This window comes from Aphelocoma coerulescens, chromosome 3 (genome assembly GCF_041296385.1).
Source record: "Aphelocoma coerulescens isolate FSJ_1873_10779 chromosome 3, UR_Acoe_1.0, whole genome shotgun sequence".
Taxonomy (NCBI): Eukaryota; Metazoa; Chordata; class Aves; order Passeriformes; family Corvidae; genus Aphelocoma; species Aphelocoma coerulescens.
Window position 1 is genome coordinate 68,844,189 of NC_091016.1, and position 25,127 is coordinate 68,869,315.

Consider the following 25,127-nt stretch of genomic DNA (forward strand, 5'->3'; position numbering starts at 1 on the left):
GCTTTAGCTTACTTCAAATTGATTCATCTTTGCCTATGCTAGTGCCTTGTGTCAGAATAGATTTATTACATGCTTATCTTTTCTGGATATTTAAGATTTACGTCATCCTGTTGATGAATTTTCCCAGCAGGCTGTAAGCAAGTCAGACCAAGCATGCAGCCACTTAGTTGGGAGAATTGGTGTGGGATGAGTCAGTACTGGGCTGTCTCTGCAGCCTGCGCCGGTTCGTGATGAGGAAATGACTCCTGTGCCGTACCATCTCCGAGTCATGCAGTCTGGAATCCGGTGAGCTGCTAATATGCTAGTTTGGGATATTATTTTCTTTCAAAGATTAATCTCCTAGGGTTAGCACTGAAGATAATAGTTGTTGTTCTGCACAGTTCTTTCTGTAGTGAACAGCAATAGCACCAACAGCAGTAAGTATGATTTAAAGTATGATTTTAAAAGCCATTCATTCCCAATAGCTAAAAGAGAATCATAGCTAGGGGGCAAAGCTCTTTTCACACACAGCTATGAATTCAGAGTAAGGCTCTTTCCTTTCTGTGAAATTATTAGATGGCCATAAGGATGCAGAATGGGATTGTACTTTTTTACTACTCGTGCTTCCCTCCTCTGTGTTTGTCCTCTTTTTGGAGGTGTTGATCAGATGCCAGCAAATATCAACAATGCAGTTACAGTCCTAAATTAATTCCTGTTGGATTGGTGGGTGCAGAGAAGCACTGGAAAGGCACAAGGCACCTGCCCTGCTTTGCCTGTGCCTCTGCTTTGTGCAGCAGCCACAAGGATTTACTCACCCTGCCGGAGCAAGAGGTAAGAGGCTGCTCCTGCCCTTGGGAGAGGCTTTTGCTACTGCGTGAAGGCAATGGACCATGTTATGGCACTCCTCAGCAAGGCTACCAAATATGTAGAATCTCCCCACCCTGTACAGAGAGAGTTTCTCAGCTTTGGATGGATGTGTTTTGCTTTGCTGTGGAATCTCTTACTCCTCTGTGCATCTCTGAGATTTGTATTTACATTGGGGTTTGGATTTATATGTGTTTATCCTAAGCATTATACTTGTAGAAAGCACTCAAACATTGCATTACTCTGTATAAACACCTAATTTTACTTGGCAAGGAAAAGAGATATTTTCCACTAAAAACTAGGAATAGAAACCATGGGAAAAGATCTAGAGCTCAATCATCTCATCTATTCTCTAAATTCCTCTGGTAAAAATCTGGGCTAATTTCAGACTGTCTTCAGTGGAATTGCACCAGTGGAATTGCAGAAATAGCATTCAGATTAGTAGTTGCCAGATTTTCTTCTTCTTGATCTTCTCCCACAAAGAAATAATTATTTTGTACTAATAGCTTATTTGGGCATTTCCCCCTACATGTCAAATATATGAATGGAAACTTAAGAAGATAATTTTTTTTTTTAATATTGTGCTTTTTTTTTTTTCCCCTGAGAACTACATAAATGGTGAGTGGAGTTACACACTTTCAAAATTCCTTTCCGGCCATAGGGTCACCATGCAGCCTCCAGTATTTATAAATCCATGGTTCCCCTCACAGAGAAACAGTTTTTAAAATTAACTGTGTGTAAATGAGAAACTTTCTGCTCAATGACCAAACTGTACCCATAGAAAAGCAAGCTAAAAGAACCATGGTAGAAATAAGTGCTGTCCTGACATTTTTTTTCATAGTAACAGTTCTCACTCTCGAGTCCTTTTCTGTTCTGATTTCCAGTCTCCCTTCCACAGTCCTGTGTAAGAAGGACACAATAACTTTTCAACACATTTTTCAAATAGGTTTGATGTCTGACAAAAGGGCTATTTCTATTCCCTTCTGTGCTGTTTTCCATTTTATTTACTGTATGTTTTAAAGGCAAACAAGCAGAGTAGGTGACCCAAAGTATTCTAGACACTGTGACAACTCTCTATCTTGGTTTTCCAAAACCTCAAAACTACTTATCGCAGAAATAAAAATTTTTTCAGAAAAAAAAAAAAAACCACAGCAGCAATTTTATAGAAAGGTTTTTACTTTGAATTTTTGTTTTATTTTGTTATACTATACTACAGACTCAAAAGACTGTTAAACACTGACAGTGTGCTTTGAGTTCTCACAAAAATAGAGTTTGACATATTTCTCTTTGATATTATAAGTAGCAAGTCTGAGAATATTTTCATGATCCACATGAGCATTAAGACACAAGAAAATGCCTGTTTGAAGTGTCTGCACCAACACAGTGAAAACCTGTTAAAGAAATGTTCCATCTTGCTCTAAATTAGTTGACAATTTGGCCTGCTTAATTACTTAATTATCTTGATATCTCAAAACCTCTTGCTTTACTTTCTTCTCAGCAAACACACCATTAAATACCACCCTCCCCATTCTCACAGCTTCCCCTACATCTGTGGTTCACTCTTCTCCAATGTGTGTGGGTCTTGCAGTACAATTTTATTGCAAGCCAGCAGCTGGAAGGAAACGGTTCCTGACCAGATGCACAGCTTGGGCACAAGAGGAAAGAAAGCAAAACCCACACTCCACAGCTGGCTGCTGCCTGCCCCTCTACAGCAGGGCAGACCTGCTCAGGGCAGGGGAAGGCTCCCCAGCCCCAGCAGTTCCCCAAGAGGTTTTCACGTTGCTGCCAGGGAGCTGCCTCTGGAACAACACTTGAAGCAGAGCTGCCTTTCCAGATCATCCTCTTGAGTTTTGGTCACTGTGTTACTCCAGGGAGAGAGCATGGAGCATGGTGGGAGAGCAGTGTGTGCATGCATGGATGGCCTTGGACTGAGTGCCCATAATGAGCTGGCTGCCAGACTTCTTTATAACAATGAGTTTTACAGAGTAGGGTAACACAGCTTTGTTCCCCTAAATTTTAACTTCATATAAAATGTATATGTGCCAAGACAGTAATTACCAAGGGTTAAACCCTCACTCCTCAAAGTGCCTGGCTCTGAGGAAGAACACAACATCTCAGAAGGGTGAAGGCCTCTTTCACAGACCAGTATTTGGGTACCTAAATAATATGTCTTTTTCACATTTCCCCAAATCTGAGCAATCAAACCTCACTTCTCTTCTCAACATATCCTCTCAACTCTCTCCAGTGGTTTCCATTCAGCCTGATCATTGTTTCTGCACATTTTTTAGTCATCCAACTCTCTTGCTACAGCAAGGAGAACCTTGTAGTGCAATACAGACCCCCGTCTGTCTATGAGTGTAGCCTCAAGAAAAATAAAAGAGCTGAGTTGTATGCATTCATTTTGATTTTTGTGCACATAACATAATAAAGTAGCTAACCCAGGTCATCAGAGCAGTTTGCAAGAAGTAGTATCTTAACCCACCTTGTTGCTTATGCCCCTGAGGCACCCAGCTTAACTGGGGTTTAGCTGATAGTAACCACAGTACCAGTCTTTTACATTCAGCAGTATCACCGTTTTAAAAGGCTGCATGGTCCCTAGTGGAGTAAAAAAATTGATCCTCCTCATCTGTGGCTCTGGTACAGCCAATAATAGGTGTTTACTTAAAACACTTATTCAGTAGCTGTATCTTGCAAATAGCTGTTAACTGGTGAGGCTGTCAGATTAAACCTGTTTGTTCAGCAATCATAACTAGGCTCGTAAATACACATTGTGTCACTCTGTTCACAGTACATCTTTCCAAGGAAATCATACATGCTGCTGTAACCAACCTATACTTATGTATTTTGCCATGTTTTGAAGGCTTACGGGAGGTAGACTGCAGGGTGTCTTTTGTTCTTTGCTTAGACAATACCAGGCTGCTCACAATATGACTGTAACACTTAATCAAACAAGTAAACATACTTCACATTAATTCAATTTACCTATAAATAAGGCCCATTAAAAAAGTATGAGTGCTACAGCCATGATTTCGTTCTCTACGTAGGTGACAAAATAAACAGTGTGAGCTAAAATTCACATCAACATCTGATACTGAATCAAACAGCCAAGAATGCTATTCAGCACACCAACATCCCCCAGCAATACCTGGGGGTTTCTGGAGGCTGCTCCAGCTGTGGATTAAAAGCCTGTTCTCTCAAAATTTGTGTTACCCAGAACTGTAATGGTGGTGAAGAGGCTCAGTTGCTTTTTGAGATGATGTTTAAAAGGAAGAAGTGCCACTCAACCAGCAGAAAACAAATGACTGTCAAGAGCAGACTTCTACACAGCATGAAGGGACAAAGGTAGGAGAACAGGTTTTTAAGAGTATACTTCTTCATATTTCCATTTTATTACATTTTAACCTTTGTAATTATTTATGGAAGGGAAGCGTTCTGCTTTCTTCTTGAAAACTTCTTCAGAGTTCAGCTCACTTGGACCGTTTGCCATGTGTTTTGATGTATTTATTTCCCTGTAATGCAATGCCACACACTTGATCTCAGTGTGCTCCATCCTTTGCTTGGAGTTTCTTACTTTCTTTTATTACAAAAAAAAAAATCCTGAATTTTTGGTTTTTTTTAAGAAAACCTGTTTTCAGAGGAGATCATGTTTCTTTAGGCTGAGCAGTTTATCTATGAGAAAACAAGAGAGAAGCTATTAATCTTTTAAATCTTAAGGAGAACTAGAGATAGGATGTTAATTCATTTTTATTGGCTTTATAGACTGTTTTGCCACAATTGTTTAATTTATTTATACTTTTATACAGAACAAAATTCAAGATGTGATGCATTTACAACCTGAATGGGCTTAAAACCTTTATAATGACTCCCAGAATACACAGTTAAATTGGTGTTTAATTCTTTCTACTGTGAAAATTGAAAATTTGAGTTAATAAATATTCATCTGGCTGTGCTTTCTCTGCCTTAGGTGTAAATGTGCTGAAAGAAGAAATGACAGGCAGGAAAAGAAACCTGAAGAGACTGGCAAAAATTGAAGGAAAAGATATATGAAATGATAATTAAAATGAGGCGAAAAGAGCAGAGATGGTGTTAAATATTAGAAGGCAGGAAAAAAAAGGGGAAACAAAAAGCACCCCAAACAGTACATAAGTAGACTCCTTCTGTCCCTTAGTGCTGAGAGTGCCTTCGGGTGCACCTCGTCCCTGGCACTCGGGTGCCACTCCCTGGCCCTACTTTCAAAATCCCTCTGCCTAACCCAGGGTGCTGGTTGTAGCTGTCAGGGTTTTGCAAGCTGCAGTTTATCATCTACATTCATTTAGCTTCCAGTGCCATGGTGTGTTTGTAATAACACTTGGATTCATATGGGAAAGAAATTATTTCTTTTTATTGTGTTCTATCCAGAATAACCAGAGGCAACTAAATCCCAAAGCAAATGGCTTAAATCAGTACTGGCTGAATTGCCGTGTCTATATTTTTCTGACAGTCATTTTATATCATAATGATAGTGCTACTGAATAGCATATGCAAATCATCTTTATTTTTCACAATAACACTATCTTTCTGTTATTTAAAAGAAAAACAGATTTTTCAAAAATAAATATTGCTTTCCATTGCTTGCTTTCATTAAAAGTTTTCATAAAAAGAGCAACTTGCAAAAGGGACATGCTACTTCCTCCACAAGAGGACAGTGATACTTTTGGCATTAGATGCAAACTAAACCTATGTTCTGAAAATGTTTCTCTCCATGTTTGTGCCTTATCTAAAAACAGATTAATATAATCAATACTCATAGCAATGCTAAACTACTAGTACTGAAAAGAACTAGAGCTCCACAGAAAAAAACATTTGCTTATACAGCAGATAATGTTTCAGGTTAGTCAGATTCTTCCACTTTATTTTGTCAGCAAAAGAGCAGAAATTTTTTTTCTCCTGTTAGATCTTTTCCTTACATCTCTATTTACAGCTAGAGCCTGCAAAGATTTTCCAGTAAAACTGGAACTATTCAGTCATCACTATCAGGACAGGGCTGGAGGAGAGGTCAATTCCTCAGCTTTAGCCTTCTGTTTTAGACTTGTAGGTTTTAGACTCATGTATCAAAAAAAAAAAATAAGTTGAGGGAGCTTCAGAATTTAAAATTACTGATTTTCAAGTGCAACATGAGATACAGGATTCCAGCCAATACTGATGAAGAAGACCAGGGCTGAAAGCAGAAAGAGGAAATATTGAAAAGGGCTTCTCCTCTGTCCACTGGATGAGGCCACTGGATTGCCCAGTGCAGGCCTCTAAGATTCAGTGCTGTCCTGATGTGAGGACACCCCATTAAACAGTTTATTTCATCAAAGGAGATTCCCATTTCTAGGGAAGTCAGATGATGAAAGAGTCATTCTGCTAAATGTAATTATAAAATGGTTTCATCCTTCATAAATAATGAAATGTGAATTTCCTACGCATCCAACTAAATGAAGGTGTTTACAATGCTCTTTTATTTTCCTCTCTGCAGCTCTTCCCATCTAGAAAATGGAAAACCCGTTGTAAATGTACCTCAGAATTAGGAAAAACAGTACCTGTGCTGCATACCTATGTGGATTTGGGACCCCAGTAAGGATGCAACTGTGCTGTGAGTCCGTAAATAGCTCTTGCATAAGGAGCAGCTGGTCAAACAGTGTCCGTATTTCCATGTACATCTTCATGGTTTGCATTATTCTGGCCACAGTGGTTGGAAATTTGACAGTTATCATCTCAATATCACATTTCAAGCAGCTCCATACACCTACGAATTTCCTGATACTTTCAATGGCTACCGTAGACTTCCTGCTGGGATTCTTCATCATGCCTTGCAGTATGGTGCGCTCTGTTGAGCACTGCTGGTATTTTGGGGAGTTCTTCTGCAAGATCCACACGAGCACGGACATTATGCTGAGCACAGCTTCTATCTTCCATCTTTCCTTCATATCCATTGACCGTTACTATGCTGTGTGTGACCCTTTAAGATACAAATCAAAGATAAATACTTTTGTCATCGTGGTCATGGTGTTCATAAGCTGGATGATCCCTGCTGCTTTTGCTTTTGGGATGATCTTTCTAGACCTTAACTTGAGAGGCGCAGAAAAGATTTATAATCATGTCCATTGTGCAGGAGGATGCTTTCTCATTTTTAGTGAAACTTCAGGTATTGTGGCCTCCGTAGTGTCTTTTTACATCCCTGGATTTGTCATGCTGTACATCTATAGGAAAATATACTCTGTAGCCAAGAAGCAGGCAAGATCTATTGATGCAATTAGCAAAAAAAAGATGCAATTTAAAATGAAGCACCACATTTCATTCTGCAGAGAAAGGAAAGCTGCTAAGACATTAGGCATAATAATGGGAGCATTTCTCATCTGCTGGACTCCATTCTTCTTCTTTACAGCTACCAATCCACTTATGAATTATGTGATACCACCTGTTCTCATTGATGCTTTGGTTTGGTTTGGCTATTTAAATTCTACACTTAACCCAATTGTTTATGCATTTTTTTACATGTGGTTTCGTAGGGCATTGAAGATTATTCTGTTTGGAAAAGTTTTTCAACAGGACTCCTCCAGGACTCATTTGTTTTCAGACTAACATGCTTTAAATGGTTGAATTAATCACTTTCTGGAGGCTCAACTCCTAGACATAAGAGCTGTGAAGGAAGGAAACACCTATTTGTTTGCCTATTTACCAAATGTAGTTCAAGCAGATAAGCAACCATTGTGCTTTACATAGTCTTTCATTCCAGACTGGGTTTTGCATGTGGTGTTTTGATTATATCTATTTATTTGCATTGCACAGAAGAGCAAGACCTCAATTTAAAAAACTTACAGCAGTTTATATCACTGATCTTCATAATTAAAAACCTGTTCTGACACAACAGATTAATTTCTTGAACAAGGTGTGTTTATATCACAGTATTTGTGTTCATTTGTGTTCTCCTTTAGAAAGAGCAGAAAAACCTTTTCCTTTGAATTTCTTGGAATCTTTGACTGATTAACCCAAAGCTCTCTAAATTTTGTCCTTCCCCTTCCATATGTGTGCAGAGCTCAAAACAGGCCAATAACCAGCCGTATGAGCTTTCATGGAGGGAAGGTGAGGCAGAGAAAAGTTGTGCTGCTCTTTCTGTTTCCATTTCAACTAGTATTTGTCACTTACGAATTTGTCACTTAAAGGCTTTGCTGCTTGATGATATCAAAAGCATGTTAAATGAGATCAAAGACAAGAAAAAATATAAAGTGAAAAGCAATTGCAAAAAGCTGCATTGCACCTGAAAATGCCAGAAAATTACATCTATCTAATGAATGTTTAGATGCAAAACATTATTTGCTACTTTGCATCTTAGAGAACTGTTTTTTTGCTTGGACATATCATTATTTTGTCTCATGGCAATGCTGTGACAGCTTTCAAGGAAAGCATATAGATAATTGTGACGAAATCCTGTGGTTGAACTCAGCTGTATTATGAAGGAACAGTACTGGGTGTGGGTGGGAAATGATTAGTTTCTCAGAAGAGACCATGGAAAGAAATTTTTGGCTCTGTACTGAAGTAAGAGCTATACTCAGCAGCATGTCCTCCATTTGTGTTGCTTGTAAAAGTGCATCATATGTGTATCTTGTCTTTGTTTTCTGTACTTTGTAGAGCACTGAAGCAGTCTGTGCCGAAAAGCTTAAAAGTTGAATGATGATACATTTCAGCAGGGCAAGGTATCAGGATCTGAAATTGTCTCTTTTACTGTTTCATTGCCATCTTGTAAAGTTTGCAGTCCTAAAAATGACATGAAAAGGAACAATGAAACATACACATCAGCACTTCTGCTGTGGATCCTTGCTAATGACAATATGACTACTTAATACTTAATCTTACAAAAATAAAGCAAGATAAAATTTAAAAAAATCTCTTTCTGATACATAATGCATTATTCTTTTTTTCCTTCGTCTCCAGTGAGTCTGGCCCTGATGTAGGTAATATTCTCATGCTCAGTGTTACTTTCTGAAATAAAATGCGTGATCACTTAGACACTTTGATCTCACTTGAAGTAACAATTTCAGAAGTGCTGCCAGGTGATACCTCTTTTCGTCTTGTCGTATTTTAAATTGAAGGAAAAATAGATCCTCTATGACAAATGATGCCCATCTAAGGCATTTAAGGTATATTTAGTAAGGTCAGCACATATTAACGTAGTCCCTTCAGGAAGTCAATGAAGTTGTTTCTTTTCCCTCATTCCTTATATCCCTGTCTATCTCCCTGAAAATCTGGAAACATTACTGTGTTTCCAGACAATTCCAGCTCTACCAGAGTCTACATTTGGTAATTGTCTTTTCATAACTTGTTCTGGCATCTCTCAGGCATTGTTTTCTCTTTGTAGGAGGATTTTCTAAATTAGATTCCAACTTGCTTGCAGGACAGACTGCAGTTCAAATAGAGCATGTCCCTGCAGACAGTGCCTAGACCCTACTGCAAAGCTAATTCTTATAAACCCATAGAAACCAGAGCCAGATTCCTGAAGTGAGAAAAATTGTGAATAAAGACATTCTAATAGGTAGGGCAAAAGCCATGCATGCAAGTAAAGCAAATTAAAGAATTCATCACTTCTTCCCATCTGCAAAGCAGATCTTCAGTCATTCCAAGGAAAGCAGGGCTCCACCATGTGTAATGGTTACTTGGAAAAACAAATACTGTAACTCCCAATGCTCCAGTTCCTCCTTCTTCCGGTAAGGTTTTTACTGCTGAGCACAACATTTTGTGGTGTGGAGTATCTCTCTGGTCAGCTGGGGTCAGATGTCCCCTCCCAAACTCGCGCACCCCAAGGCTACTCAAAGAGAAGGCCTCAGTACTGTGTAAGCACAGCTCAGTCTTATCTTAAATGGGGGTTGTGTGTGCGTTATCAACATTGTTTTCATCACTAATCCAAAACATAACACCACACAAACTACTCTAAAGAAAATTAACCCTATCCAAGCCAAAACCAGTAGAGAGGGCATCCAAACATTGTGGCTGCATGAGATCACCATAATCTATTTAGTGTTAATAGAAATAGTAAAAAAATTTCCGTGTACAGATCAACAACTCTCTGGGCAAACCAGTCTAGGCAAGGTGTCAGCAATATTTATTCTCTGCAGAATTAAGAAGGAGTTTCCACACACACATTGCTGGCGACATTCACCCTCACCCAGAAGGTCATCCTCCTTGTTCTTAATAAACTAAAATATAAGCCAGCTTTGTGCATGGCCCAACTTGGAAAGTTTCAGAAATAACTTTTTCCTCTGGTGTCCTAAAGGAGGCACTTTCCCAAAGAGCCTCCTTGCCTTCTATTTACAGAGAGCCTTCTCTAGCACAGTGACTGTAATGAAGTCCCAGGTTACTTTCTCATGAGCTCTAATCACAGATGGTGCAAAGCTATTTCTCAGTGTGAGGGTGATGTGCAAATGAGATGTGTTAATGAGGCCACAGGGACTCTATTTGAACCCAAGACATGGATAAATTAGGAAAGCATAAGAAAAATGCCTCATGCTGTTGTCCAATCAGATTATGAGTTAGGTCTGGTGGAGCAGAATATACCTCACTGAAAGCTCAAAGTATCATAATGCAAATGAAATGCAAAGGGTATTGTCAAATTCCTTATCAACACGTTTAATTAGTGACCTTGTTAAACACTTTCCACATGGCTACGTTTTGCAAAACAAATTATTCCCCTGTGGGTGATTTCAGATGTTTTAACTTCCCTGAAAACTTGTGCAAAGCAATTTCTCCAGTATGATGAAAGGCTCTGTTTCACCAGTAAACTTATGTCTGTTCCATTTGTCACCAGTGAGGACCATTTGCAATGTCACCTTCACACTTTGTACAAAACTGACAGCAAGTTTCAGAGTCCTGAACTGCTGCCTGTATCCTGCCTTAGTGCCTGATGTTTTGGTGTAGTGCCTCATGCATGGTGGTGCCACCTGCATCAAAATCTCATGGTCTCTCCGATACCAGAGGGAGGAGGATGGGAAAAGAAGAGCGCCCACTGTCCAAGCAGGACCCTTCTGAAACCTCACAAAGGAAAGCATCACTCCAAAATGGAGTATTTCAAACTCCTAGATAAAAAAATACATTAATGTAGTGTCCAAACAGAAAAACTGAGCTGTCAAAATGTGTAAATATTGAAAAGTGTGTGGATTTTCTTAAATCATTAACTCATTCAGGCAGTGCACACTGTGCAGTCTCTGTCCTCTACAATGCATTAATATCCATTCAACAGGGGACAAAATACTGGATACAGTCAAACATAAGACACAGTGTTCTACAAAATTCTTCTACTTCTGCAGATTTTCTGGTCATCTTTCAACACTTTCTCTCATAAGATTTTCACAAAGAACATAATGAAATATGGGCTAGATGAGAAGACAGTGAAGTGGATTGAAAACTGGCCAGGTCCAGAGGGTGCTGATCATTGTCATGAAGTCTGATTGAAGGCCAGCAACTGGTGATGTACCCTAAGGGTTAATGCTAGGTCCAATCCTGTTCAACATCTTCATTAATAATCTGGATGATAGGGCAGGACATACCCTTTCAACCTCAACAATTCTGTGATTTTGTGATTCTGTGAAATTCAATTCCCATAATATTTACTGAGTCTTGCATAATGTTACATGGTCTTGCATAACCAGTTACATTTAATTCCCTACTTTGTAGGTTTTTTAATAAGATCTCTTCACCTTCATGCTGCCACTTTAAATCTTTCTAGCTGCATGGGTAATTGAAAATGTTTCTATGAAATGATTGTGCAACAGCCTTTGTAAAACAAATTAATTTCTTAAGAGACTGGATCCACACGTAACTTAGACAATGGGAACTCCACAGCATGCTCCTAGATGTCTCGACTTCTTATTTCCCATAGGTATAGGAAAAGTCAATTTCCTTCAACACTGGGTGCTCATAGCATACAGACTAAAAGCTATCAGTTAGAGAGGGATCACTGAAAACAGAGTGCATCCCATACCCTTTGGACTTCCTCAGTTACAAGAGGAGAAAACAAATCTTTGAGAAAACTTGAGCTTGTCTTTTGCTATTGTTGTTTTACTGAAAGTAGCCCAGAGAAATAAAAGTATTTAGTAAAAAATAATCAAATAGTTGTCTTCAATCAGTATTTAAGCCCACCATGGAAATAATGAGGCACAATATGACTTGGGTCTAAGTCACCAAAAGAGCTCCCCTATACATGAGGGTAAAGGAATTAATACAGCAAACAAAAATAATGGTGTTGGGAATACAGACAGTTGGCTTTCTTTATCTCCTGTTGGTATAAACCCCTAAATTGCATACATATGTTTAAGTCAAAATCTACTGGGAATTAAATGTAATGCCATAAAAGAAAAAATAAGTCCCCATCTTTCATTAATCTGAGCCAGATTACTGAGGGGATCTGCCTGTTATCCACATTGCAGTTTTGCAGCACAATAGCAAAACAGAAAAATGTCTACTTAAAGAATTTATTTATGGTATTATTAAGAGATGCAGGGAGGATTAGCCTATAAAACTGGCTGCCCATATCTGTTTTTAATCTTTTGATACCAATTTCTGTATTTTCTTCCTTCCAGGGGGATACCTATTGGAAAAAAAGATCAGTGGTCTGCGCTGCATCCTATGTTCCTTTTAAGTGGTCAGACTACTGTGGAAAAGAGTATTTCTTTCTGCTTCTGTTTCTAAATTTGCTCTTTGTCCAAAACAAGTTATCAGGAAAAGAGGTGGAAGAAATGGGTCCAGTTCTTCCCAGAAAAATGAAAATAATTTTTTGCCCCTTGAATCTATTCACTAGCGTATTCCTTTATAATTACTGCAGCTGGACCACAGTCTATTACAGGAGATAAACCTCAACCTGTCTCCACACCCTTTTAGTCAGTGGGATTATAATGATAGAAAACAAGCCTATATGTAGGGACAGAAAAGAATATTATTTATTATACCAATTTTACAACTGATTTCCATCAGATACCTTCATTGCTGGTACTTTGTGATGCACAGCAGGTGAGTTTAGCAGCATAAATAATTTGGTAAGTGGGTGTTTGGCAACTGATTTTTGACCCTTAAGATGAGCATCTGGGTGAGTAGCTCATCAACTGAAATCTCAAGAAAGCTGAGGTATACCACCTTGCATAACATTTCTCCTGTGGAAAAAAATTCAGTATTCTAAGACACACAGAAATCCTGTGTAGTATTTATAGACTGAATTCATTTGAGGGGTTTCTTTTTCTATGCATGTTTTTCTTCTACCACTTTAAATTTACTATTATTATGATGCATACAAAATACAAGAACCATATTTTACAAAATTCTCCAGATACAAATTAAAATGTATACTATCATTTGGCTTAGTTAATTTAAGAGGTAATTAAGTTTTCAACTTAACTCTTTCAACTTTCAACTGCTTTGTTTTAAGTATTATTTGCAATTCGTTTTATAATAGCTTCCAGTTACTAAATTTCAGGTACCGTTTTAGAAGAATAATTAATTGTAGTTGGTCCCTATTTAAGCCAAGAGAAAATTTTCCTCTGAATTGCTGCATTTCATTTAGTAAAAAAATTCATGCACTTGACTTCCCTTATCTTGTATTCTTGTGTTAGGATTTGGAATATTTTGGAAATTTATGAAAATTAAATCTGCTGGATGGAACTGCACTTCCAAAAGAAAAATCTAATAAAGGATTGATTATGATTTCTCCAAATATCTCAAAGGATTTGACTGATTGCTCTGAGTTTGGAAACAGATCCTGTCCTGAGAACTGTAGGTCAGCGGGAGTACAAGGGGTAATATATCTACTCATAACAGCAGTCTTCATTTTCACCATCTTTGGGAATCTGGCCATAATAATTTCCATCTCATATTTCAAGCAGCTTCATTCTCCAACAAATTTCCTCATCTTATCTATGGCTGTCACAGATTTCCTGCTGGGCTTTGCCATTATGCCCTACAGCATGGTGCGGTCTGAGGAGAACTGCTGGGATTTGAGGATTATATTCTGCAGGGTTCATTACAGTTTTGACCTGAGGCTCAGTTTAGCTTCCATTTTGCATCTTTGTTGCATTGCTGTGGATTGGTTTTACGCAATGTGCCACCCTCTGCATGACTCCAGCACCATGACTCCCATGGCCTTAAGGCAAATCGTAGCCATGTGCTGGCCAGTGCCCGCTGCTTTTGCTTTTGGTGTGGTTTTCTCAGAAGCTCACGCTTCTGGATTTGAGTGCTCTGAAATGTTGATTAAATGCTCGGGCTTGTGCCTGATTGTGTTCAACTAACTGTGGGGGGCTTTTTTGTTTACAGCTGGTTTATTTGCTCCTGCTTGCATTATGATAGGGATTTATGTTAAAATTTTTACAGTCTCTCAAAGGCACACATCGGAGTTGAGCCTGGAACACAGGCTCTCAAAAAATAATAAGAAATATGAGCTTTCTAAGAATAAAGACGGGAAAGATGTTAAGACTTTGAGTATTGTTATGCTGGGTTTCTTAATATGTTGGTTTCTCTGGTTTTTTGCAATCTTAATTGATCCATTTTTTTATTTTTTCTACTCCTTTACATCTGTTTGATTCTCTAAACTGGCTTGGGTATCTAAATTTTTTCTGCAATCCATTACTATATGGATTTTTCTATCAGTGGTTTCAGAAAAACACTTAAATATATATTAAGAGGCAAAATATTTAATCCACATTTTCCTACAATAAAAATTTTATCTGAAGATCAGTCACAGTAATAGATTCTACTAGTGAGAGTAGCTCCAGAAATGAAGAAGAAACAGTGAATTACTGAATAGTCATGTTTCAGTATGAGTGCAATATGGATTTTATGACTCAGTCCTGTAGAATTATCTCATCTAATAATTCTTTAATAAATTAGACTCATATGATCTTTATTTATCACTTGTTTTCACTCTTGATGCCTTGATAGTGTTTCAGAAACGTAAGTCCTTCTAGAATCTCTTAATGCATTAGTTTGTTTTTCTTTTTAATTTCAGAAATATTTACATACAGCCCATAAACTCAATATTTCACCTAATCTTGTAGTTATACAGCTAATCTTTCTTAGGGTTCACTCTTAATAACCCTAAACTGAACATATCCCAGGCTCACATAGTGAGCCTTTATGAAGGCAGCAGTAGCAGACGTATAGTCTCCTGCTGTTCCCAAGCAAATCGAATGGGAGAGTTATTTTGGCTTGAAGTCGATCTTTTCCCCTGAAAACCCTGAATCAGGTTTTCACCCTTTATCCTCCATGTGCTTCATACTTGGGAAGGAGTACTCAGGAACCAGAGCATGGCTCACACTCAGCCCTGTGCTTGTCTGGTCTTTGTTTAGATGTCAGGCTCCAGATGTTATAAAATATGCTTGCTGAGAGCTCACAACACCTTCACACTGAACTGGGACCTCTAATTTAGCTCCTTGTCATGCTGAGCTCCCTCTGAAGTCAGAAAGAAAGGGGCACTGTCAACATTCACATCAGTTACACGTTTAAAATAAGCTTAATTGAGTTTCCTTTACTCAATGCAGCCACGACGACATTTTTATTGCAAGTTGTACCTCTAACTTACCTTTTTCTCTATGCATACAGTGTATACTCTACTCTTATTAAAGAGTACCAAAAAGCCATCCATGTTTATCCACTTGTTGGCTTGTCACATCTGCTCTGCCATGCCATGCCAGTGATGGCTGCTTGTTTTGTTTGCTGAAAACTTTTTAATGGATCTATGATAACACAAACACATGCTATTTTGGATCTGGAGAGTTCCAGTTTCATGCCAACCTTGAAACACTTAAGACAGGAAGGATCTGAAAGGTCACAGACTTGTCTGAAGTGTTATGTAAGGCTCTCACCTTTCCCAATAGGAACATAACCCCCAAGGTCTTTAAGTTGACACAAATACTTTCTTTGTGCACAGTTGTCACTAGCTGAACAGCCAGACCAGGGAACAGAGCAGGGCTGGATGTAATAAAGTCTTTAGGCAGCTGGAAGGTGGATGATATGTTGTCCCATACCATTGCTCCATGCATGCCCAGGAGGACCTCTGGATTAAACATGAGGGCAGCTGGAGCCATGCTCAGGGAGAGCAAGAAAACTGAGAAGCAGGTTGTTTGCAGCCAGTGACTCAGCCCTGGAGAGCTCGATCTCCAACACAGCCTAGCCCTGACTTTCAGAGCCTGTGCTGTTGCCTCAGGTTTGTCTAAACTCTTCTTAATCTGTTTTTGCTCCTGCAGTGCATTCCTGGAGGCCAGCTCTCTGGAGAAGCAGAGGGCAACCTTTGCATAAAACACCTTTCACACAACACTATAGGGGCCAGGGTACCATCTGAGATATCACCAGGAACTTTCTGGTTCCCCTCTTGGAGCTGAGCCATGTGAAATACACAGTGTTTGGAGGCAATACATAGAGCCTGCAGTGTGTCAGCTATGGCAGGGAGAGGTGAGCTCTCTGCAGCAGAGATGGTATTGCAGCCAGCTGTGCCAGGTATTGTTTGCAAGGAGCTCAACCTGGCTTCTTCAGAGAAATTTACATGCCAATAGACTTGTCTTTGTGTTAAAACTGCTCCATGATGGGTTTTTATTGAAAGTTAACAAATTATATATGGTCCCTGATATCCTCCCAGCAGTGAGACCATGAGTCAAATGATGGATCACAAAAATTTATATATAATACTAATCTCGGACACAACTACAGGTCCTTTTTAAGTGTCTTCATGTTTGCTGCCATCAGTATTTTCCACTGTAAAACTATTTTGCAGAGTTTAAATCCATTCTGTTAGTTGCACAAGAATGTGCTGCATTAATGTTATGTGTCTAAGTCTCTAAATACACAGGTATTTCTGAAAGCTCTTCTAAGTATTAAATGTCTAGCCGGTGACACACAGTGTAATTGGAGACATTTAAGTAATGATTAAATTACTTCATTAACATACAGCATAAATAATTTAGAATCAACCCAATACATTCATCACCTACAATGCCAACTTTTGTCTCAGACAGCACATCTTCAGGGAACAATAGTGACCTGTCTGTGAGGTTTCAGTGTGTCATGTCCTTCTGTGTGTTTAATGTGTGCCCTTGGATGTTAAATGAGTATCTACTTAGCTAGTTTTGCTAAACAACTTGTAACCTGTCAGTAGGTCTTTAGTAGTTCTTCTGGCCAAGGGCTCTTTCAGATCTGTCAAATCAGTGTAATTCGGCTCCTGAGTGACTTTGTGGCATGCCATGCTGTTCTCCCTGCTGTTAAACTTGATGATGGTGCTAAACTTGCTGCTAAAAAATACTCCACTGCTTGGCACAAAACCTAGCACACCAGAATAAAAGGGATTTTTTTTCTGTGAACCACACCTTCTGGTACACTGGAGAACCTGAGTGTTTGTGTTGTTTTTTTTGGTTTTTGGGGTTTTTTGTTGGTGTGGTTGGGGTTTTTTTCTTGAAACACATACACATACAGTAATGTATTTTTCCACACTACACTGTTTTAGCATTAATTCTGGTCTATATCAAATGTAGATGGTGTTCTTATTCCTCAGGGAAACAGCCAGAAGGGTTAGGATGTCTTGATTCCAGCAAGAGCTGATGTTGCCATCAGAGGAAGGGCAATTCTGGCTTCAGGAGGAAGTTCAAGCTGCCACATCCAGGCGAGGGCAACAGTCTGAGAGCAGTTCCATGGTCCTTTTCCTTTCTGGTACATCCCAGTTTGAACATGCAGAACAGCTAGATGTGGTTAAAAGCATCCCAACCAGGAAATCTGCACTCAGCCTTCCTCTTGCAATGGCTCAAACAGCAACATTCAGAGTTTTCTTCAAAGCCAGTGATTTTTTATTCGAAAAAGTGCTATATTTTTATTCTCAAATGATTTGCAGCTCAGGAACTTGCAGGTATATCTGCAGTGCCTGCTTGTGGTCAGAAGAGTAAAATTCTGTTCTTTTCTTTTTAATCTTTTTTTGTCACAGCCTAAATATTGAGGAAGGATTTCCTACCCTCTTGTGGAATCCACAGGCAAAAGCAGCTTTAACAAAAAGGGTCAGCAACACCTTATAACAAAACAAGGGTAAAAAAAAAAAGGTTATATCCCTGGTTTGCAAAAACATCATCTGAAAACTGAGAAATAGATTGGTTTACTTTTGCAAGCTCTGTGTTTATTTTTATTTTACACCTTAATACTTCAGAGCACTTAACAAATATTTAGCATAAAGCTCCAAAATTAATTACACAATATTTAAATTAAAAATTTTGGTTTACAGGCATTAATTTTTCTACTCAAAACTAAAATATGCCAAAGAAGTCAGAAAAGTTCAGGTAAATCAGTACTTAATAGCATCCATTTTTCAGTTACAATGTTTTTAACAAAAAAACCCTACAACATTTTAATCAGCTTTAGTGAAAATTAGGCAAATGAAAGTAACTGCTCCAAGAAGTTCCTGACAAAAAGGCATATATAGCTATAAAAGTAATACATTACAGTAATTTATTTATTCTTCTGTTTACATAGCCTAATCAAATTATCTTCCTTCTGGATCAGTTGCGTGTCAGCCTTCATGGCTGCAGCAGCAACAGAGCATTTATGAGATATTACAGGGAACACTGACATAAAAAAAAGATGTGCAGTTTCTCAAAAGACAGCCATGAATCTTTTTTATCTGTATGTAAACCAAGAACATTCCAGTGTTCCCTGTAAGAAAGGAGGAATGTTCTCACTTTTATTTTTAATTACTCATTTCTACCAAAATGAAGGATGGAGAAAAAAAAGGACTCCAAGCTGCTTTGGGTTTTATTTAATAAGAGAAAGGATAGTTAAACACACACAAAAAAAGCAATCTGTTAGTGCTTTGGGGTGCAGGCTAGACCAAAATGGAGAAGAAGAGAAAGGGAGCCTTTTGAAGCATGAGAGGAAATAAAAACAGGCAAATAGGTTTTTTTACTCTGCTTTAGCACAGCTTTCTCTTGCTCTGTGCCAGCATGCAGAGGCTGCCACTGCAGCAGGTTGCAGGTGACACCAGTTGGGAGGGAGGCAGCTGGCCTCAGCCACCAGCCCCCATCAGGACTGCCCCCCATCCCGCACTTGGGATACTACCCTCAGACACTTTAGTTTCAGAGCCTGTGCATGACTGAAGTGTACTGACACTGCAGGTACCCAACACCAGCAGAGCCAAGAGCCAGGTTTTGTCCACTCTTCCTTCAGATCAGATGTTGATTGACAGAACTGTCACAGCACGTGTGACTGTCATATTTGTCTGTAGACCTGATGTAACACTGTAATCATGATGGTTTAAAAGATCGTCTGAAGGCATAGAGATATGTTCTAAATAAATCAGGAGAGGCAAGATTTGACTCAAAGAAGGGATTGTGTACTAAAGGACCTATTTTTCGCAAGAAAACTTTCCCCAACAGATCTTTTTCTTCAATGTGTAAGTAATTGTTTTATCTGGTTTTCTTCCCAAGGACTGACTGTGTTGCAATACTTTGTTGAATATCTCACTCAAGTTGCCAAATCATTACTTCATCCAGCCTCTGGACCTCACACCTGGTGTAGTATTGGTCTGACTTTGTTAAGATTTCAGGGCCCAGAAATGCAAAGCGTGGGTTTAGTCCCTGTGCTGTGTGCATGTAGAGATGGGGAACCATCCTGTCCAAAATGGTGGGAAATATGTCTGTGGGTGCTTCCATCCATCCTCTCCAGAAATCCACTCTCCCACCAAGTTTCTGGCCTGCTCCATTGTCAAAACTGACATTTTCTCAGTGTTATACTATGGCCCACAGCACAGCTTGCTCCATAAAATCCAGCTGGTACCTTGGGGCTTCCTACTGCAAACCCTGCACATCTTGTGATGCAGTTGTGTGTAGCACCTCACCTTCCTGCTGGATTTCTCTCTCTAGACTGTAATTATATCAACTTTCACCCATTGCATTAGATCACCAAAACTGGCATCCCCATGAAAGAATTTTCTTAGCCTGTCAATTTTATTCTTGCTCACCTTTAGCTTGGTTTTTCTCAGGGTTAAACACTAACTGGTTTGTTTAGATTTGGTTTGGCTTTTTTGCTGTTGTTGGTTCGTTAGTTGGTTTTGTTGTTCTTGACTGCCTTTCTCCAATAGCTGATATTTTTATTAACTCCTCAGCACCTAAGGACTTGTGTAATGCCACCTTCTGGATGGGTTATTTCAGTTCTGCCTGCAGGTCTATAATTTATGCTTTATCATTTGATTAAAAAAACTTTGAAAATAGTCATTGCAGTTGCAATACTCAGACTGCTATTTTCTGTGTACTTTACTGCCTTCCTGTTGTATTCATTATAAATTAATTAGCAACTTCTGGAATTACTTTCAGAAAACTTTGCAAATACTTATATAGGTTCTTTTAAGTTTTCAGTATTTGCATTTATGCAAATATTTGCCACATACAGTAACAGGTAACCTATGAGTGGACTTAGATACAGCAAGATAATAACCTAAGAAGTGTCTTGCCAGATTCCAGGAAATGACCCAGCACACTGAAACATGTACAGGATATATTATCCAGATTCTTTGCTGTGCGTACAGAGTCACAAGTTACATGGCCAAGACACTGAAGAACCATTGTATCCATGAGTCAGTGGCAACACTCATGCTTAAGTCATATGAGGTAGTTATTTAGGTATCATTGGCTGAAAATTAGCACCCTAGTCACACCAATCTTTCCAAACAAACTATGGGATGAGAATGGAGCCAAAACTTTTTCCAATTGAAAACGCTCCATCATCTTTACCTACTCACAGGACTGCAGACATGGTAAACCTACCTCAATCTGCTTTTATAAATGTAACTTTTCATTCTGTAGCTGAAAAATATTTTAAATGTGGGTTGATTTATGGGATGGAGGTCTACTTTCTGAAAAACTGCCTGCCTCTCCATCTGCTACGCTGCACTGCTTCTGCAAATAAGTTATCATTAGGAAGGTGGGTACATTCCCTCAGAGGAATTAAAGGTTAGATTTTCAAAAAGGGAGTAAATGAAATAGAAATAAAAACTCTATCATACTTGTCAAATGTTGCATGGGCAAAGCTTCAGCTCTGTCTTCCCAGTGGTTACTGCACTGTGACCCTTTCCCACTGAAAAGATGCCAAAGTGATGACTGGGTGCTGCCATGCAGCTCCTCTACTGTGTGAGTACAGAAGGAAGATGACCCTGTTTGGTGATGCAGGACATTCTGGTGCATCTGGCTTTTCTGATATTGTGGGCTGATCATTTTTTATCAGCCCATAAGAATAGTGATAGTGATTTTTATTTCTCATTGTGACAATTTAGCAGAAATCAACATCTCATTCAAGCAATGTGACCAGCAGTTCAGGATGGTCCACTCAGGGAGGAAGAAGATATGTTTCTACAGAGTTTGAAAATTATGTTTAAAGTCTGTGGAGCAGCCCTGGACTAGAACATCACCTCTAATCTCGCAGACTCACAATCAGACAAGCAAGGAAGGAATTGCAGGCAATTATATAGACCATTTCTGCTTTGATGGAAATTGCAGGGAGTGAGTGATATCTGCACAGCCTGGGACCAGTGGTCTGGCTGCAGGTCAGGGCTGTGCAGGTGCCTGGAACCAGCAGAATATGGGTGGTGGGGAGGTCTGCTTCAACCTGCCTTGCTCTCTCCTGCCCCTTGCCCAGGCCAGTTCAGCCACCTCTGCCCTTTTTCTACCACTAAAACACTGCTCAGTGTAAAAAGGCAGCTTTGCATGGGCCATATCCAGGTAGTTGTGTTTTGGTATATGGTGCTTTCCACAGGCTGGACTACTTGATGGCTTGTATTTATTTTGTTCTGCCAGCGCTGTGAAGCACACCACCTTACCTTCCCCTCTCCCTTCCTTTTCTATCAGCTCAAAATATCCTTAGTTTCTAATTTTTTTTCTGAAATGTGAATTAACAAGTCCTATTAACACCTTGCTTATTTTGGTTAGATTATTCCCAGTTTACCTATGTTTTGCTCACTGCAAACAACAGCAAAGGAAATTGGGAACTCTGGAGAAGGGCTGTATTGGTTGTACCTGCAGAACTCTTGTAGAGTTTTGGGATTACTTTTAACACCTGTTATTAATTAATTCTTCTGCAGGGAACTATTGAACCAGAGGCTGTCACGTTCAACTATTCAACTCTTTTCTATGTGTATTTTGGCATTTTCTGTCAATATTTTGTAATTCGTCTACTTCATCACTAACCACTAAAAACTGCACTTCGGGGTCACAATCAGAAAAAAGTTTGGACAAAAAAATTATGTAATAGAATGTTTTGAATATGATGAACTATTGGGATTTTTCACTTTATTATGGGATTAATATCTGCAAATTTGTCATAAATGAAAAAAGAGACAATGGATAACAAGATCAATAAATTGAAAGAAAGAACACTTCTTTTGTATTAAGACAATCCTAGAGTGAAGTAAATATACGAGTTCTTAATTTCAAAGTTAAGAGACAAAATATCTGAATTTATTCTTTTTATCAGCTTTCTGAACTAAATTATTCTGGTTTTAATCCTCTAATTTCTCAGCTGACTAATTTGGACAAAGATGCTACAGATGGGGAAGGCAGTGATTTGTTTTCTCTCCATATTCACCTTCAAACATGGTTTAAGTTTCTACAGTTTGCTTACCGAGGTGCTGCTTCTAAAACTGATCATACAGGTGTGTCCTACATGAGTACTTAAATGGATAGAACACAGACCAATGTAACTAAAAGTAGGAAAACATAAAAGCAAAGGTTACATAAAAATAGGATGCAGCAGGTGGAGGAATTTGTTGCAAGTGCTTTAGACTAGAATTTTCCAGTTACAAAGCTTAAGGTTAAATCTTGCCATTTGTGCAAGAAGTATGAAGAGAAATTACACAGCACACCCTATGGAGACCCCCTGTCTTGGAGGAGGGGTGTGCTACACCTAGCAGGATTTTAAATGGAACTGAGAGAGTGTTTACTCTACAAACATTCCCATCACTCTGCATTAATGATAAAACACTCAACTAACTACTTCAGAGGTGCTCACTGCTTAGGGAGAGAAAAAGCCAGCACTATGGGCTTTAGGGCTGTAATACACATGGCAGAAGATTTGAGATATGAGTGTTCTAGCTCCATTTAGTCATTTTAGTAAGCCCATAGCCTTCTCAAAATATTATATTCTATTTAAAGATCCCAAATCAGCTCTTTTGGTAGCTGTGAGGAAAAATATTCACAGCAAAGGGGCACAGATGATGGCCCTTTTAGAAAATCAATAATCCTCTGAAATTGTCTTGTTCTATTTTAAGGAACTCAGATTCAGAGGTTACTTAGAGATATTTAGATCTTAGATGTTATGTGCAGCAGTTTCAATAAAAAAAGACTTTGGCTATGCATGACTTCACTGCAGATTGAGCCATATCAGATAGCACACTTACCCTATTTTTGGGGAATTTCCTGTGGGTTGCTGGGCTGCATAGCACACTCAACAAAAGTTCAGTTTAAGACAGCAATTTTTCTGAAGAAGGAAGGGTAAAGAGAAGGAAGAGTATGATGGGCATTTTTAAATTTTGCAACAGCATTCTTAACTTTGTAAGTTAATATGTGCTAAAAAGTTCTTCTTGCTCCAAAGCAGAAAGATGTAAATTGTCATTATTTGAGCCTTCTCTTAATCATGAACTGGTCTCTTTTTCCATGACCAGATAAGAAGAGACAGGAAAAAATACTAACACTAGAAGAAAAACAGCTATAGGAAGCATGCAGCTAACAGTAAGAGACCAGCAGATGCCTGACAACTTGTTAAAAGTGGTCAGTTTTTCACTACATGCAGCAGGCAATTGAATCAGGCTCTACATGTGTAAGAATTAGAAAAAGGAATGGCACAGTAGATATTCTGTAGGACACCAGTGCAATACAGTGATTGTTGTAGCTGCTATGTTTTAATATATGCAATAAGATAAATGGTAAAACTCTTTCCCCTCTGTTTTATCTTTTTTTTTTTTTTTTTTTTTTTTTTTTGAATGGCAAGAACAGTTTCCTTTCCTAGTACAATTTAGTTACATTGAGATGAGGTGAGATGAGGTAATACGTTCTCACATCTGTTTATTTCAAATCCTTTTTGGTCTTGTCCATAAGGTTACGACAATGGTAAGAGAGAAAATATGGGTATTCAAAATATTTGAAACTAAAGAAAATACCTGGAGGAAGGAGACAAGAAAGAAGGCTTATGTGATATTTTGGGAGATTTCCTGAATAGAGAGTGATCATAAAATTTTGGTGGTTTTAAACTGCAACATATAGGAAGCCTTGTGCTTGGAGTTGCAATGTAATTTAATCTTGCTTCATTCTCCCAGTGTCTGATGTCTCCCTAGTTTGCTAAATTAATATTCATTGTTTCTTGGAACAGAAGCCAAAGCTGCTTCTACTGTTCCTCTGTCTATTCATGCTGTAGCAGAAGGTAAAAACCTGTCCCCTCTGCACATATTTGCAGATTTTCTATTATAAGGTTACCAAACCCACAGGATCAGGCTAAAGAGTGAAGGGCAGAATAGGATTCTTATAAAAGTTCTGGTGCCAAATTATCACAGAAAGACATAGGAAAGCTGTGGAAGACCTAGACCATTGGATGAGTTTTAAGACTCTTAAATTTTTAGGTAGGTGTTTATAATTCTGGTGTCTAAGTCCTGATTATAGCTGCAGTTGGAATGGCTGTTTAAGTTCAGGGTGTAGTGGTCAGTGACTATGCAGAAGATATGAATCATTTGCCAAATGCCACCTAAGGTGTCATTGGGAACCTGAGATGCCTACACAGTACTAGCATCCTGATGGGACACGTCTGGACATCTAAAATGGCACTAGATGCTTATCTGTGGGTCATCAGGCTTAATCGAGGCACTAACAGAAGTTTTAACATTTAGCTGTGTAGAAATCTGCAAGCCTCAAACTGAGTCCTGTCCTAGAGGCAACTTGACAACATCTTATATTGACACCTTTTACTCTGAACTCACTGCAGCCAAGGTTTTAGAGAAAGGGAATGTCCACCAAGTTGCTGGTTGGTTTTTGAGATATTTTCTACCAGTTCTCAATGGATTACAGAGGATATATGCCAAGAATGCATTCAATTAGTCTTTTTTTTTTTTCTTTTGAGTCCCGTTGAATTATCTGTCTTTATAGGTTTCTTCTGTGGAAGTGGATGAATTTTAGCCCCTCAGTGAGTGACCACCATCTATGTTGCCATGTAAGGACCGTGCCATAACATCTTGTGATTGTTGCTAGATCTCCTTTTTGGCTAAGCTGCAGGCTGGAATGATGGAG

At 38.8% G+C, this 25,127-nt stretch overlaps 2 protein-coding genes across 3 annotated transcripts; both read left to right on the plus strand.

Annotated features, from left to right (window-relative positions):
* Positions 1–204: 204 nt before the first annotated feature.
* On the plus strand, positions 205–8,692 carry LOC138107287 (trace amine-associated receptor 1-like). Of its 2 annotated transcripts, none has more exons than XM_069008569.1 (3): positions 205–285; positions 4,058–4,185; positions 6,341–8,692. In XM_069008569.1, the coding sequence occupies exon 3, from the start codon at positions 6,376–6,378 to the stop codon at positions 7,444–7,446; it is 1,071 nt and encodes a 356-aa protein (XP_068864670.1). In that variant the 5' UTR covers positions 205–285; positions 4,058–4,185; positions 6,341–6,375; the 3' UTR covers positions 7,447–8,692. The 2 variants fall into 2 exon arrangements, with proteins under 2 accessions (XP_068864670.1, XP_068864669.1); XM_069008568.1 differs by lacking the exon at positions 205–285 and adding an exon at positions 581–810.
* Positions 8,693–13,544: 4,852 nt separating this feature from the next.
* Positions 13,545–14,584, plus strand: LOC138107288 (trace amine-associated receptor 2-like). Its single transcript, XM_069008570.1, is given in 3 exon segments — positions 13,545–14,393; positions 14,395–14,490; positions 14,492–14,584. Coding segments are annotated over 3 exon segments (1,038 nt in total).
* The last annotated feature ends 10,543 nt before the right edge of the window (positions 14,585–25,127 follow it).

Bases quoted from the DNA above. Each gene is read 5' to 3' on its own strand.
- LOC138107287 (XM_069008569.1), top strand. From the start codon at position 6,376: ATGTACCTCAGAATTAGGAAAAACAGTACCTGTGCTGCATACCTATGT.